Source organism: Panthera pardus, unplaced genomic scaffold (genome assembly GCF_024362965.1).
Source record: "Panthera pardus isolate Hobbes unplaced genomic scaffold, ASM2436296v1 HiC_scaffold_15, whole genome shotgun sequence".
NCBI lineage: Eukaryota > Metazoa > Chordata > Mammalia > Carnivora > Felidae > Panthera > Panthera pardus.
In genome coordinates this window covers 87,744,726-87,759,287 of record NW_026526710.1, presented here as the reverse complement: position 1 = coordinate 87,759,287, position 14,562 = coordinate 87,744,726, and the positions used below count along the sequence as shown (strand labels likewise).

General features: G+C 50.1%; 1 protein-coding gene across 11 annotated transcripts in view; it reads right to left on the bottom strand.

The window, feature by feature from the left end:
* ATP9B (ATPase phospholipid transporting 9B (putative)) overlaps positions 1–6,940 on the bottom strand; it is a 252,976-nt gene extending 246,036 nt beyond the window's left edge. For 10 of the 11 annotated variants that reach the window (XM_053902856.1, XM_053902864.1, XM_053902863.1 and 7 more), the window contains exon 1: positions 6,802–6,939. In XM_053902856.1, the coding sequence (XP_053758831.1) occupies positions 6,802–6,917 (116 nt within the window). In that variant the 5' untranslated portion in view covers positions 6,918–6,939. Of the gene's footprint in view, positions 1–6,801 lie in introns of all 11 variants that reach the window. The other variant, XM_053902858.1, reaches the window with a different exon arrangement.
* Between the last annotated feature and the right edge of the window lie 7,622 nt (positions 6,941–14,562).

Sequence of the window (14,562 nt, the reverse complement as noted above, 5' to 3'; positions counted from 1 at the left end):
CACTCATACTGGGGGGTCTGGGGGGCTCAATTGGTTAGGCGTCTAACTTTGGCTCAGGTCACGATCCCACAGTTCGTGGGTTCAATCCCCGCGTCAGGGTCTGTGCTGACAACTCAGAGCCTGGATCCTGCTTCCGATTCTGTGCCTCCCTCTCTCTCTGCCCCTCCCCGACTCTTGCTCTGTCTCCCTCTAATAAATAAATAAATTAAAAAAAAAAAAACAAAAAACCATACTTGATGCAAATGAAAACCAACAGCTATTTCAGCAAAGGATACCAACAGGAAGAAGAATCAAATGGAAATTCTGAAACTACACATACAGTAACAGAGATCTAAAACCCTAACGGATAGGGTTCAGGAGCAGAATGGAAGAGACAAAGGAAAAACCAATGAACTTTCTTTAAGTGAACAACAAAAACCACCCAATGTAAGCAGAAAATGGACTTAAAACAAAAGAGCAGAAAACTCAGGACCATATGAGACAAGAAAAGATCTCCAAAGTTGTCTCCAGAGAGAGTATCAGAAGACACGAAAGAGGGTGGGGCTCAAAAGTACACAAAAAATGGCTGAAAACTTCTAACTTGACCAAAGATATAAACACGCAGATTCAATATGCTATGTGAACTCCAAACGATATAGACCCGAAGAAATCTATGCAAAGACCCATAATGGTGAAACTACTGAAAAATCAAGACAAGAAAAAAGCTTGACAGCAGTAAGAAGTGACGTATTACCCACAGGAAAAGAAACATCCAAATGACATCGGATTTCTCATCAGAAATCATGGAGGCTGAAAAGAAGCAACATAACATTTTTCAAGTGCTAAAAAAAAATACAAAAAACCTGTCAACCCCAAATTGTATATCTGGTAAAATTACCCTTCACGAATGAAGGAGAAAGACCTCCTAAGATGAAAGAAAATTAAGAGAATTTGTTTCGAGCACACCTACATTAAAGACTAGCAAGGAATTCTTAAAACGGAAATAATAAAATAAATTCAGGAATTTCAGAAAATGAGAATAACAGAAATAGCAAAAACATGGGTCAATACAACAGGCATTCCTTCTTTTGATTCTTCTAAATTATGCTTGAGCAATAAAGCAAAAGTTAGAACACTGATGTGTGATTCTAGTTACACGAAAGGGAAATATTTACATACTCCTACGTATATAAAATTTATACGTCATGCAGAGACGAGTAAAGGGATGTCGTGAGGTTAGGATTCTACACTTCACTAACACAGATAAAATATCAACCCCAGAACACTGTGATGAGTGGGTAATGAAACACCAGAACTACCACCAAATAGTATCTATACAAAGAGATACAGCGAAAACCACCACAGGTAAATCAAAATGGAATTCTAAAAAATGTTCAAGTAACCCACAGGAAAACAGGAAAAAGAAAACAAAGAAACAAAAACACAGAAAACAAAAAGGAAAATGGCAGATATCAGCCCTAACTTATCAATCATGACAGTGAACATAAATGTTCTAAATACGTCAAGCGTAAGACAGACGTGGGCAGCGTGGATAAGAAGTAGAATCCCACCATATGCTGACGACAAGAAACTCACCTCAAACGTAAGTAGGCTGGAAGTAAAATAATGGAAAATTATATGCCAAGCAAACATTAGTCAAAAAAAAGCCTGGGGCATCCAGGTGGCTCAGTCAGTTACGCATCCAACTTGGTTTCGGCTCAGGTCACGATCTCAAGGTCTGTGGGTTTAAGCCCCACATCGGGATCTGTGCGGACAGCTCAGAGCTTGCTTGGGATTCTCTGTCGTCTTCTCTCTCTGCCCCTCCCCTGCTCTCTCTCTCAAAATAAATACACAAACTTAAAAAAATTTTTTTTCAAAGGAGGAAAAGTCTCCAATCAATAATCGAAAACTCCCACCCTAAGAAACAGGAATGAGATAAGAAAAATAAACCTAAAGCAATGAAAAGGAAGGAAAAAGACACAGATTAATGAAATAGAAAACTACAAAAAAATAAGTAAAATAAAAGATGGCTCTTGGAAAAGATCACATCTCTAGCAAGACTAACCCACAAAGAGGAGTGAAGCCCAAACCACCACCATCTGAATGAAACCACCTCAAAGCCAGCAAGAGAACATGGCCAACAACTCTGTACACACCAACACGGCGACTTTTCTGGAAGGGACCAATTCCTCAAAGGGCACAATCCCAACTCACCCAACGTGACACGGCTCACAGGAACAGCCTAGAAACTGAGTCTGTAAATTGAAACACCCAGGAAAGCAATTTGCAGGCCCAGATGGTTTCACTGGGAAATTCTACCAAACGTCTAAAGAAGTCAACACCAAGTCTATACGATGTCTTCCAGAAAGTAGAAGAGAAGGGAACATTTCCCCACTCATAAGGCCAGGCGTCAGGGGTAAAATCTGACCGCCGCTGCACCCACATCTACCGGCAAGCGCAATCTGTGCCGTGAGAGGAGCAGGGGACCACAGGAGCCAGCAGGGCGTTTAATTCCATCCCGGCTGGGGTGGAGATACGCAAGGCCTCACAAGAAAGTAACTGCAGGTGCTGACAAAGTCAGGAAGGAACACAGGCACTGAAATATGGAGATTTTCAACGCCAGCAGAAACCGCCGCAAGAGTCCGAAATAACTGCCTCGGGGGTGGGGGGTGAGGTAAGGAGAAGGGAGTAAGCAGAGCACAGAGCCACAGCACCTTCTTCTGGGCGTTTTGCCACTTAGCTTTTCAACTGCACACACATTCCCGGGACAAAACGCAACCAAACTTCACAAAATAATGTAAAAGCACAACTTCCGGTTAAGACCCATCTCTCCCTGCTCCCCTACCAAGTCCACACATAAACCTTGGAAATAAAGCAAGAGCCAACCAAAGGAGTGCTCTGGAAGATGGTGAAAAGGCAGCAGTAAAGAGGAAGCGAGCTGGGCTGCTCTGGAACAGAGGACCGGAGAAACAACACAGGGGCAGGACGTCTTACACGCGCCCACCCGACAGAAGGAAGGACCTAGGCCTGGTGTTCCCTAACTCCCAACCAGGCAACAAAAGGCAGCCCAGGAGGGTCATTCCTCCCCTGGAGAGAGTCCACCACCAGCAGCAAGAGATCACCAAGTGCCTGTGGGAAATGGCCCTAAGACTCCCCTGTCCTATCAGGGGACACTGGTGCATCTGGGCAGCACCAGTTAGAGGAACCCTAGAGGCCTCAAAAGCCCCTCTGTGCCCACGGGCCTCAGGTTCCCCTCTCTCACCAGGACAACCAGGCAGCACCAACTGCAATCTCGCTTCAGAAGCAGCCAGTCCAGGAAGCCTGAATCCACCCCCCTCCTGTGCCACCAGAGACCAGAGCGGCGGGGGGCACCAGCAGGAAGGATCTGGCCTCAGGGGTGCTCAGACTCTTCTAACCAGAGGCCCCAGAACCGCCAGCAGGCACACACAGAACAGGTACAACCACAACCACCGCCCAGCCAACAAAGCCTCCTGGTCACAAGGCCTGACACTTCCTTCTCTTACAAACAGACGCTGGGTCTGGGGAAATCCCTTCTTCCTCTCAGCAGCATAAGCAGAGAGGATAAGAGTCCCAGTAGGACCACATAAAGCAAGGACACCAAAAATCACAGCACAAAATTAAACTGTCATTGGAATCACAGCCCATAAATGTAGGCCGGGACCTATAGGCTAAATCTAAACAGGCTGATCACCTGCTAAAGTAAAAGATACAACAGGACCCACGTATAACCAAACATTAACAGCCAGAATGTCCGGGATAAAATCAAAACCCATCAGTCATACGAGAACCAAAACACTCACAGTGGGACTTACAAAAGGCAACACACACCTAAGCCGAGGCTAGCTCAGATACTGGAATTAGGTGACCACCATTTTAAGCAGCATACAGAAAAACACTTCAACAATCAATTACGAGCTCTCTTGAAACAAATAGAAACTATAAAACTGAACAATACAACAGCGAAAGTACAACACTGCTGGATGGGATCAATAGAAGAGTGAAGACTACAGAGGACAGAATTGGGGAATTTGAGAACAAATCAATAGAATGCACACAATCTGAACACAGAAAAAAGAAACTGGGGGGAAAACAGCCCAGGGAATTACATAACACTAACAAATGTCCAACATTTGTATCATCTGAGTACCAGCAGGAGAGAGAGGAGATGGGGGAACCAAAGAGAGAGTACACGAGAAACCGACGGCTAGAAACTCCCTAACTTTGGTGAAACAAACCCCAACAGATTAAGAATGCTTAACTAAGTACCAACCAAGATAAACTCAAAGTCCACAAGACACGTCACAGTTGAACTTGTAAAAATGAGAGACAAATAAAAACTTGAATGCAGTCAGACACAAATAACACACTGGCCGTAGGGATCCCAATTCGAGTGGCAGTGAACTTCTGCAGAAGTCATGAAGGGTAGCCGGACATGTAACAAGAGTTTTCAAGTGGTGAGAAAAAACTGTCAACCAGGAATTCTATATCCAATAAATCTACCGTTCAGGAATGAAGGGTTAGTGAAAACATTCTAAGATGAAAGACGTTTCAAGATTGGCTATACCAAGTTTCTCAAATAGAATGGATTGGGGGAAAAAAGAGAATCCTGGAACACCAGGAAGGAAATGAGCAAAATAGCATGAATAATAACAGAATGACCAAAAACATGGGTACATACAATGAACTATCCTTATAATCCTGAGTTTTATAAATTGTATTTGATGATTTAAACAAAAAGTGTAGGGGCACCTGGGTGGCTCAGTCGGTTAAGCATCTGACCGGCTCAGATCATGATCTCGCAGTCCGTGAGTTCGAGCCCTGCGTCAGGCTCTGTGCTGACAGAGGAGCCTGTTTCAGATTCTGTGTCTCCCTCTCTCTGACCCTCCCCCGTTCATGCTGTCTCTCCCTGTCTCAAAAATAAATAAACGTTAAAAAAATATATATAAAAAAAAATAAACAAAAAGTGTAACACCTTCTGATATGAGTTAAAGTGGGGGGAGGGGGGGTGGAAATGGGTAAAGGGACCAAAATGAAAGCAAGGTTTACACACTTCACTCCATGGAGTAAAATCCTAATACCAACATACCATGGTGGTAAGTCCCCGTGTATGTATACTGCAATACCCAACAGAGCGAACACAATAACAAACAAGGACCCACACTCAAAAATACTGGGGAGATATCCAAGAAAAGCTCAAGTAACCTAAAGGAGGGCAAGAAGAGAAACAGAAGGGGAATGAGAATCAGGAGAAACAGAAAACAGACAATAAAATAGCACCTGAGCTCTAAGGTAGCAATTAACTTAAAGGTAAAGGGTTTAAATACAACAATCCAAAGACAGAGACTGAGAGTGCTTAGTGGCAGACCACGATCCAACAAAGAATTTGAAACTCACTTCAAATTCAACTTAGGTTGAAAGCGAACACGATGCAAACATTAAACCACAATATGGCAGAAGTAAATTTCAGAGCAAAGAAAATTACCAGAGACAAAGAATATGTTGTAATAAAAGAAACAATCCACCAGAAGACGAAGGGATCCTAAATATCTACGTACCAAAAACGGAGATGCAAACCATGATGGAAATCGATTGTGAAATAAGCAGGATATTTCCAAATAATGATCTTCTACAACCGACCACTTGGAGAATTACTAATGCGATTACTCTCATAGGTAATATGAGGGAGGAAAGGAGAAATGGTACAAACACCAGACACAGGCACCTTACAGCCCTGTAACTCTCGGCAGTCTTGTAAGAGCCAGTGTCCCCGCTTTTACATCCCAGGAAATGGGGGTTCCGTTTAAGTAAGATCAAACAGCAAGTAAGTCAATGAACCAAGATTCAATTCACCTCTGTAACATTATAATACACGTTCTTCGACTGTATGTCATAGCCTTTCAAACAGCCTGCAACAAAAACTACCTTAAAACTAGAATCCTGAAGCAACTGGATATTGAAATATGCAGTTTTCTTCCTCTTATGTATTAAAAGTTAATTGCTTCTAAAATTCCTCAGGAATAAAATTTCCATTTACTGTAGAGAACAGTATTTCTTCTTTCCACTTCTTTTTCTAACAACTCTACCATTTATTAAATGCAGTGTTCTTCTCTTTAGGTAAGAAATAAATATGAGCTAAAACCAACTAGGGTATGAGACCTCCATTGTAAAATGAAAGGTGGGTAGGTTTTCAGTCTAGCCTAAACTGTGGTCCCCATTAACCAACTTAGGCTTCCGAACTTCCGTTTCCCATTGCTACAAGCAAAAATTCTTGTCAACAAAAAATACTTTGTAAACCCATGATTAAGTAAAAAGTGTAGTCTGCAAATAAAACGAAACGTCCCACATTTGTGAGAATAGTGCTTGCCCGTGAAGGTACATATTTGTGACGCTAAGAACAAGTTACAGGAGTCACGTCCACAATCTCTCCAGTAACGCCCGGAGGTTCGAACACCGGAGCGTCCGCGTGACTTCCCGCCGGCGCAGCTGAGAGCTCAGCAACGGCACGGGGGGGGGGGGGGGGGGGCTCGTCTCCGTCTGCGATGGGCGCCAGGGCACCCGGGGTCGGGACAGAGGGCCTGACAGCGCATCCCGGAGCCCCCCCACACACACCGGGTGGCCGCCCTCCCAGAGTCCCGGCGTGCCGGAGTCGGAAGCACTGTGCGCGGCCTGCGGGTGCGCGGACAGACCGGCTGGGGAGTCGGGGACCGGCCGCACCTGCAGGGGGACCCCACCCGGGCAGGGAGCGGGAGGGGGGAGGGCGGGGGAGCGCCACGGCGAGCGGGAGGTCCGCCCCGTCGTTACCTGCTGGGCCACTCGGCCCCCGACCCGGGCCCCGCCGCGCTGTAGTAGGCCGCGCGTTTGCGGTGGGCCGCGGCCGCCGCGCTGCGCACCGGGTACAGAGGGATCTGGTCCGCCATGCTCCGGCCGCCACCTTCCCGCCCCTCCCCGGCCCCACCTCAACTCGCTGCCTCTCCCCGCCCTCTGCGCTCAGCTCCAACCCGGCCGAGGCACCGCCCGCTCGTCTCTCCCCGCCCCCAGCGCGTCGGGGCCCGATAGCGTCACCGCGCGTCGGGGCCGGATGACGACGGCGTGCGGCGAAGGCAGGAGGCGGCGGCGGCCGGAGGTCCGGGCGCGCGTCCCGGCCTGATGACGTCACCGCGCGGCGCGGGAGCGAGCGGAGGCGGTGGCGCCCCGAGACTCCGCCCCCCCCCCCCCCCGCCCCCGCGCGCCGTGTCCGTTGGCGTCACCGCGCGACCGGCGCGCCAGCGGAGGCAGCGTGGCCCCCGCGGCCCCGCCCCGAGCGCTGGGCGCGTGCGCACACGCCGCGGGGCGGGGGCTGGGCTCCCGGCCCCGGGGCCGCGGCGCCGCGGTGTCGTATCCCGCCGCCTCGCTCGGGTGTGACCCGCGCCTCCGCACAGGGACTTCCCGGGATCCCTTGTTCCCGGGGATTTCGTTATTCCCTCACATCGCCTCCAAGCAGCAATCTTGACAGCTAGGTCCGGAGAGACGTCTACTTCGCTACCTTGCTCTTGAAGGTTGTCAGTCTTGAGAGCTTGGAAATTTGCTCCGAACTCTTTCCATGCTTTACAGTCGAGGTTTCTTCTGGCCACATACATGGCTACATTTCTAAAGTAGAGTTGACCCTGGGGTAACACGGGTTACGTGTGCTTCCTCCCCGCCCTCGTAAGTTTTGACCCAAGAACTTGACCGCCAGGAGCCTGCTGTTGACCAACAACATTAACCCGTATTTTGTATGTTGTATGTATAACATACTGTGTTCGTACAATAAAAATCTAGCGAAAAGATGTTATGCAGGAAATCATAACAGAAAATACATTTACAACAATGTGCGTGTATTGGGAAAATCCCCGTACAAACCCATGTTACTCAAGGAGCAACCGTATGTTGGCGAGTAGATCTTACATTCCAAGACCAAGATGCTAAAGGCCCGGTAGTGATGAAGTCCTCACCCGCCCCCAGTGGTGGCCGGTCCCTTAATGCGCCGCCGTGAGAGTCTGTGTGGAGAGCTCCTCCTGGGGTCGCCTCTGCAGGGGATGCCGCCTCGTTAGAGTCACGGTGGCCCCGCTCCTTACAGGGGCGCAGCCCCCTGCGGGACAACAGCCTCTCCCAGCGCCCCACAGCCCAGCCAGTCTTCTGGGAAGTTCCCGCAGCTGCTTGCTGGCCCCCTTCAGCCCACCGAGGCCTGTGAAATGCACCTGCCAGCACCCGCCGACCGGCCGGAAAGGCTCCTCCCGCTCCAGAGTCCCACCTTCTTAGGATGCTGGCCAGTCAGCGTTTCCTCTCTTTACCTGATAAAACTTCATCTCCTAACACCCTGAACTCCTGGTAAAATAAGAGTGACACCAGAAGGGCTACCTTGCCGCAGGTTTGTGACTCAACAGCCTTTATTAATTTTGTCTTGAAGCTGGTTTTGTCTTTAACATTTGAGGCATTTATTTCAATGACTTTTTTATTGTGAAGATTTCTCATTGGTCCTTTGTCCTACCCATCTATTCTTTCATTTGTGCCTGTTTTGTTTCTTACTTTAAATTATCTGAGGAAGGGCGCCTGGGTGGCCCAGTCGGTTGAGCATCCAACATCAGCTCAGGTCATGATCTCGAGGTTCGTGGGTTCGAGCCCCGTGTCGGGCTCTGTGCGGATAGCTCAGAGCCTGGAGCCTGCTTCAGATTCTGTGTCTCCCTCTCTTTCTGCCCCCCCCCACACAAAAATAAACATATTTTTTTTTAATGTTTAATTCTAAGGAGAAAAAATGTTTTGATTGTTGATTTATTAACTGTCTTTTTTACACTGGATTTCTTCACACGTCTTGGAATTTAGGTTTGCGGGCACAGTGTAAGTGGGCCGGGGACACTGGCTCTTCCCCCCTGCCCTCCACCTCCTCACTCCTCCCTGGTTAGCAGCCTTCCTGCTGCTTCCACTGTCGCCCCAGAACTGGGGCCCACGTGGCATGTGAAGGTTCTCGGCAATTGGGACAACATCAGATCTAGGGTCTGCAGGCAGTGGGATTCCTTCTGGGTCTTCCCGTCTTCATGCTCCTAAGCCCCCACCCTGTTCAGAAGCCCTGGGCAGCTGTGGGCATCAGCCGTTGGTTGCTTGTTGTTTGTTGCTTGTTCAGCTTCCTACTCCTTGTAGGAGGCCTGGCCGGCTCCGGGGGCGAGCCCATCCCCCACTCCGGAGCCACCTTCCAGGCCCAGAAGCCGGCCCGCTGGGCCCACTTTGACCTGGTGCTGGTCCGGTAACATTGGTGTCTTCAGGCCCTGCTGTGTCTTCTTGTTTTCTAATTCCATAATTTATAAATCCGTTACGACTGTGTATAGGAAGCACTGTGTTCAATATAAACTTCTAGATTCTAGGCTCATCTTGACTAAGTATTTTCATGTATTACTTTCTCAACTTGAAAACCTATTTGTTAAAAAGTCACTATTCTAAGTAGGTGCTCCAACTTTCTGGTTCCAGTTTGCTACTCAGCAGCTTTTTCTGTAGCTTGAATACAGGCTACTTTGTGGACACCACTCTCAAAGGATGCGGTGACCTAATTGCAAAATGAACTGTACTCATTCTTTCCCTTACTCAGACTCACTGTCAGCAGCAGCTGACGGTGCTACACCAGGTGCTCAGACACCCTGCACAGCTGACAGGGTCACACCGGCCAGACACCCACACTTGAGTTCACATATTAACACCAGGTCCTGGAATTTTTCCTTCTGTGGCAACTTTGAGACAGATCCCCTGGCTCTCCTCCTTCGTGAACTCCACCTCTCCCGGATATGTCTCTTGTCACAGCCTGCCCACTTTAAAATAAAACCCCTCGAGTCTTTTTTCCAAATCCTCACCTCCCCTGCCTCCCTTTCTGCAGTACTCGTTTAGTTTAGTTTAGCCAAGATTGTTCATTCCCATTTTGTGGAGCGAGGGACAGGTATGTGGGGATACAAATATAACTAAGGCGGTGTCTGCCCTGCAGGAGGCTCCTCCTGGGCAGGAGACACACGTGCAAACTGCCGGTTGTCGTTTGGGACGCGGTGGAACCTTCGCCGTGACGCAAGCCTACGGGTCTGTTAGGGTCTCAGCAGGAGCCGGGCGGCCGCTGCAGCATTCGGCGAGAGAGTTTGGTTGAGGGACTGTACGGTGTGGTGGGAATACAGCACCAACGTGGTTGGCCGGACTCCCTGTGACAGGTCGAGTGGAAGCCTTCATCGCCCCCAGGCTCCAAGAGACGGAAGAGATAGAACGTTCCTGGAGCCCGACCCCCCAAAGGGGCTGAGGCTGGAGGGCGGGGGTCAGCGCGCTGCTCACAGGCAAAATCTACCTGTCGCCTGTTTAGTAAAGAAAGCTTGTTCGGACACAACCGCACTGCTTTGTCGACATAGTATCTATCTGTGGATTCTTTCAAGCCACAACAGCAGAGTTGAGGAGGCCCTACAAAGGTCATATGACCGCAAAGCCTATTTCCTATGTGGCGCTTTGCAGGGAAGTTTGCCAACCCCTGTGACGGGGGCCCGTGGCCTTGCCAATACCTGGGGGCGGGGTGGGGGGCGAGCACCGATGCTGTAGGCCGCAGGTGCTTCCACAGGGCGGGACTTCCCTGCAGTGATCGCTGAAGTCCAAGGAAAGAAGGTGCAGGAGCAAGTTAACGGGGGGAGGGGAGGGCAGAGAGTATCTCGTTAATCTCAGGATTAACAGGAAGGCACAGATGGGGGCACGCGGCTGACACAGCCAGTGGAACTCGCGACTCTTGATGTCAGGGTCGTGAGTTGGAGCCCCACGTTGAATGTAGAGATTACTTCCATAAATCAGATTTTTTTTAAAGTTTAAAAAAAAGAACAGGTGGAAGAAAAAGCAAACGGATAAGACAGTAGAGTCACACTCGAGTGTCAGTTTCGGTGCCTCAAGCATAAGCAGACTCGACACCCCAGGAAAAACTCAAATTGCCAGACTGGGCTGAAACCCAACCCAGCCACATGCCTGAGGTCTAAGAGGCCTCACACCAAATGTAAAGTCACAGACAAGTTGAAAATAAAAGGATAGAAGATACAGACCGTGCCAGTGATCACTGGCCACAATCACTCCCTCAAAAGGAGAGCTCCATTAACGTCCCCCCACTGCCACAGACCAGGACCCCGAGGCACAGGACGGTTAAGGGCCTGCCCCGGGTCACAGGGCACTGCTAGCACAGTCAGAACTCGAACCCAGGCTCCGAAGACCATGTCGTTAGCATCTGAACCAAAATTGCCAGCTGAGCTTTAGAAAGAGAACGTGACAGGGGCGCCTGGGGGGCTCCGTCGGTTAAGGGTCTGACTTCAGCTCAGGTCATGATCTCACGGTCCGTGGGTTCGAGCCCCACGTCAGGCTCTGTGCTGACAGATCGGAGCCTGGAGCCGGCTTCGGATTCTGTCTCCCTCTCTCTCCGCCCCGACCCCGCTCACGCTGTCTTTCTCAAAAATAAATAAAAAAGAAAAGAAAGAAAGAAAGAAAAAGAAAGAGAAAGAAAGAGACAGCCTGTACCCAGAAATAAGGAGACAGGAGGCTGGCCCGTCATTTCCAGTCACATGGGGGCACAGGGAGCCCGAACTCTAGGAGAGTGCACTTTGTTCAACTCACTGCTCACTGGTGTTCAGAGTCCTCAGCTGAGGCGATGACATGTTAACCCGAAGATTTTGCCAGCAGAGAAGCAAACCGTTTCTGTCAAGGAGGAAAAGATAACCCCAAAGGATATTTTGTCCTTCAGGATATCAACCACTTTTGATCTAACTCCGCGATCTCATCCTGACATCCAGGAATTCTAGGTCCCGGAAAACTCTCCGAGGCTGTCCTGGGGTCTTAGCCGTTGTATCTTCCCTCACCATCCTCTCAATTCGCAAGCTGATGAAGTGTGGGCACGTGTTCCTCATGCGTGTACAGGAGGGGGCCTCCCCCCTTTGGTAACTGTACTGTGGTGTGTGCCACGGTGCACGGTCAAGGTGAAAAGGAGAGCCCTGTGCGGGAAATTCGCACCCACAAGCTCTGCCTCGCCCCCCGTGTGGGGGCGAGTGGAGACGCACCGCCAGGGCTGGAGGTGCTGGTGCAGCGGGGGGCCGGACCCCCATGTTCCGCAGAGCTACAGACGCAGTCGGGTCCTTTGGCAGCTGGAGAAACGAAGATCGCTGTCCGCTGCACGGTCCGTGGGGCCAAGGTGGGCGAAATCCCGGAGAAGGACCCGAAGGTGCGGGACTGTGAGTTGAGAAAAAATACCTTCTCCCAGCCTGGAAACGTTGGCTTTGGGTCCATGAGCACATCGGTCCGGGGAGCAAATATGACCCCGGCATTGGTGTCTGTGGCCTGACTTCTCTGTGGCGCCAGGTTCCAGCCCCAGGACAAGCTGCACTGGGGCCAAACGCAGAGTAAGCAAAGAGGAGGCCGCGTGCTGGTGCCGGATGTGTGGCAGAATTGTCCCTCCTAGCAAATCGACTCCCAGTCCTATCCAAAAGGCCAATAAAGGGGCGCCTGGGTGGCTCAGTCCGTTAAGCGTCCGACTTCGGCTCAGGTCATGATCTCACGGTCCGTGAGTTCAAGCCCCGCATCGGGCTCTGTGCTGACAGCTCAGAGCCTGGAGCCTGCTTCGGATTCTGTGTCTCCCTCTGTCTCTGACCCTCCCCCGTTCATGCTCTGTCTCTCTCTGTCTCAAAAATAAACAAACATTAGAAAAAATTTAAAAAAAAACAAAAGACCAATAAAAACTTTTCAGTGGAATGTTCAAAAACAACATATGCGCTAGCAAAAAAGAAAGAGTTTCAAATGTCACAGAAGAGCTTCGGTATGCATTTTTTTAAGATCGATGATGACGGGGCTTATCATATTGTGGAATTGAAACGTCATTCAATGCAATACTTTTTAAAACGTGACGTCCCAGTTCCATTTGTCAGTGTAGATGCAACATGCCAGGAACGAGTCATCTGTAAGTATTCACTGTAACTCAGTGGAGACGTGCAGTGTCGATACACAACCCGTGAAGGGATACATACTTTCCCAAACTCCTCTCAGGGTGTCAACGAGCCAGAAGTTTGAAGACTGCTATTGTAACGCACAATACTTAAAAAAAAAAAAAAAAAAAAAAAAACTACCCTGAAAGATGAAACTCGTGGGAAGCCATCTTTAAAGGCGTCATCACAGGCCAACTTTAGCGCCCACTACTTCTCCCTAGGCTTTCTTCCGCCCACCCAGAAGTGCGTCCTCTCCCAACAGCCGAGGCAGGAAGGTGCGAGGCTTTGCACAAAGCCACCTTGCTCCCACCTCTCCACCACCCGTCTCAATTCAGAACCGCCCAACACGGACCAAAGTGTGAGATTTCCCACACCACGTTGCTCCCTTGAAAACACGTACCAGGGGAGGCGTTAGCCACCCTCCTAAGGGGAGATGACTTGACTGCTTAGAAAAGGAGGAAAACGTAACTACGGGTTCGTTTCTGTGCATTCATTTACCACACGAGGGGCTCGCGTCAATTACAGCGAGCTCGTCGTTTAAAAATATGTATTTTGTGCAGAATTTATTCCAGCATTTCATCCTCTGAAAGAAGGTGACCACAGGGACGGGGGTGTGTGTGAGCGCGTGTGCAAGAGTGTGGGTGGCTCTGCCGTTCCCGTCGTGCCCGGAAAGCCGGGGCTGGAGCAGAGCTTCCTGTCGAGGCTCGCGCCCAGGTGCGTTTAGACCGATGGATCTAGAAAAGTCCTAGTTTCCTCTAAACCGTGCATTCAACTGCCATTTTGTACTGAACCGTCCGCATCTCAGCTGTCCCGTTAAAGGGAAAGTGTAATTAACAGCTTCTCGTGGATAGTCTCCAAGGGCTGCACACAGAACAGAAACCCCAGAAGCGAACTGCGCCCTTCAGAGCCCCGTTACGGGTGGTTGGGGGTTGGGATCCAAACCGCCCGCCCGCATCAACGGCTGTGGGGCCAACAAGGTCTTTCCACCTTTACGTCCAGCACGTGCGAATCTCTTCCCAGACACGATACCGCCATCTGAGTAATGACAGACCCGGGAGGGGTCTTCACAGAGTTCTGGAAGAAGTCACTCTTGTACCGAAGCCTCATCTTGTCTCTACCACGTCAGGCGGGTGGAGCCAGTCACTTCAGACCCTTACCGGGATGCTATTTGGACCAGCCGGCCCCCTGCTGACCGCGGGAGCCCGCAGATACGGCACAGGACGCTTTCCCTTTTTAGTGTATTTTTAACTAAAAGTCTATCATTGGAGGGCAGTGGAAACACCATTTCCCTGAGCATCAGGGGTCCCTCACGGTGAGCCCGCACCTCTGGACATACTCCACGCCGGTGCCGTGCAGCCGCCTCTCCCGCCACGGGACGCGAGTGCAGTGTCCCGACCACACTTGTGCCGTGGTTTCTGCACTGTCACTGGCAGTTGGTACCTCTTGTCCCCCCTCACCGCCCACCAACCCTGCCAACAGCTGCACGTTGTCCTCTGTATTTAAGCATCTGGTGGTCCACAACCGTCTCCGTTGCCCGGCCCGCTCCGGGTGGCCCTGGCCGTCCTGACCCACTGTGTGCTCACGG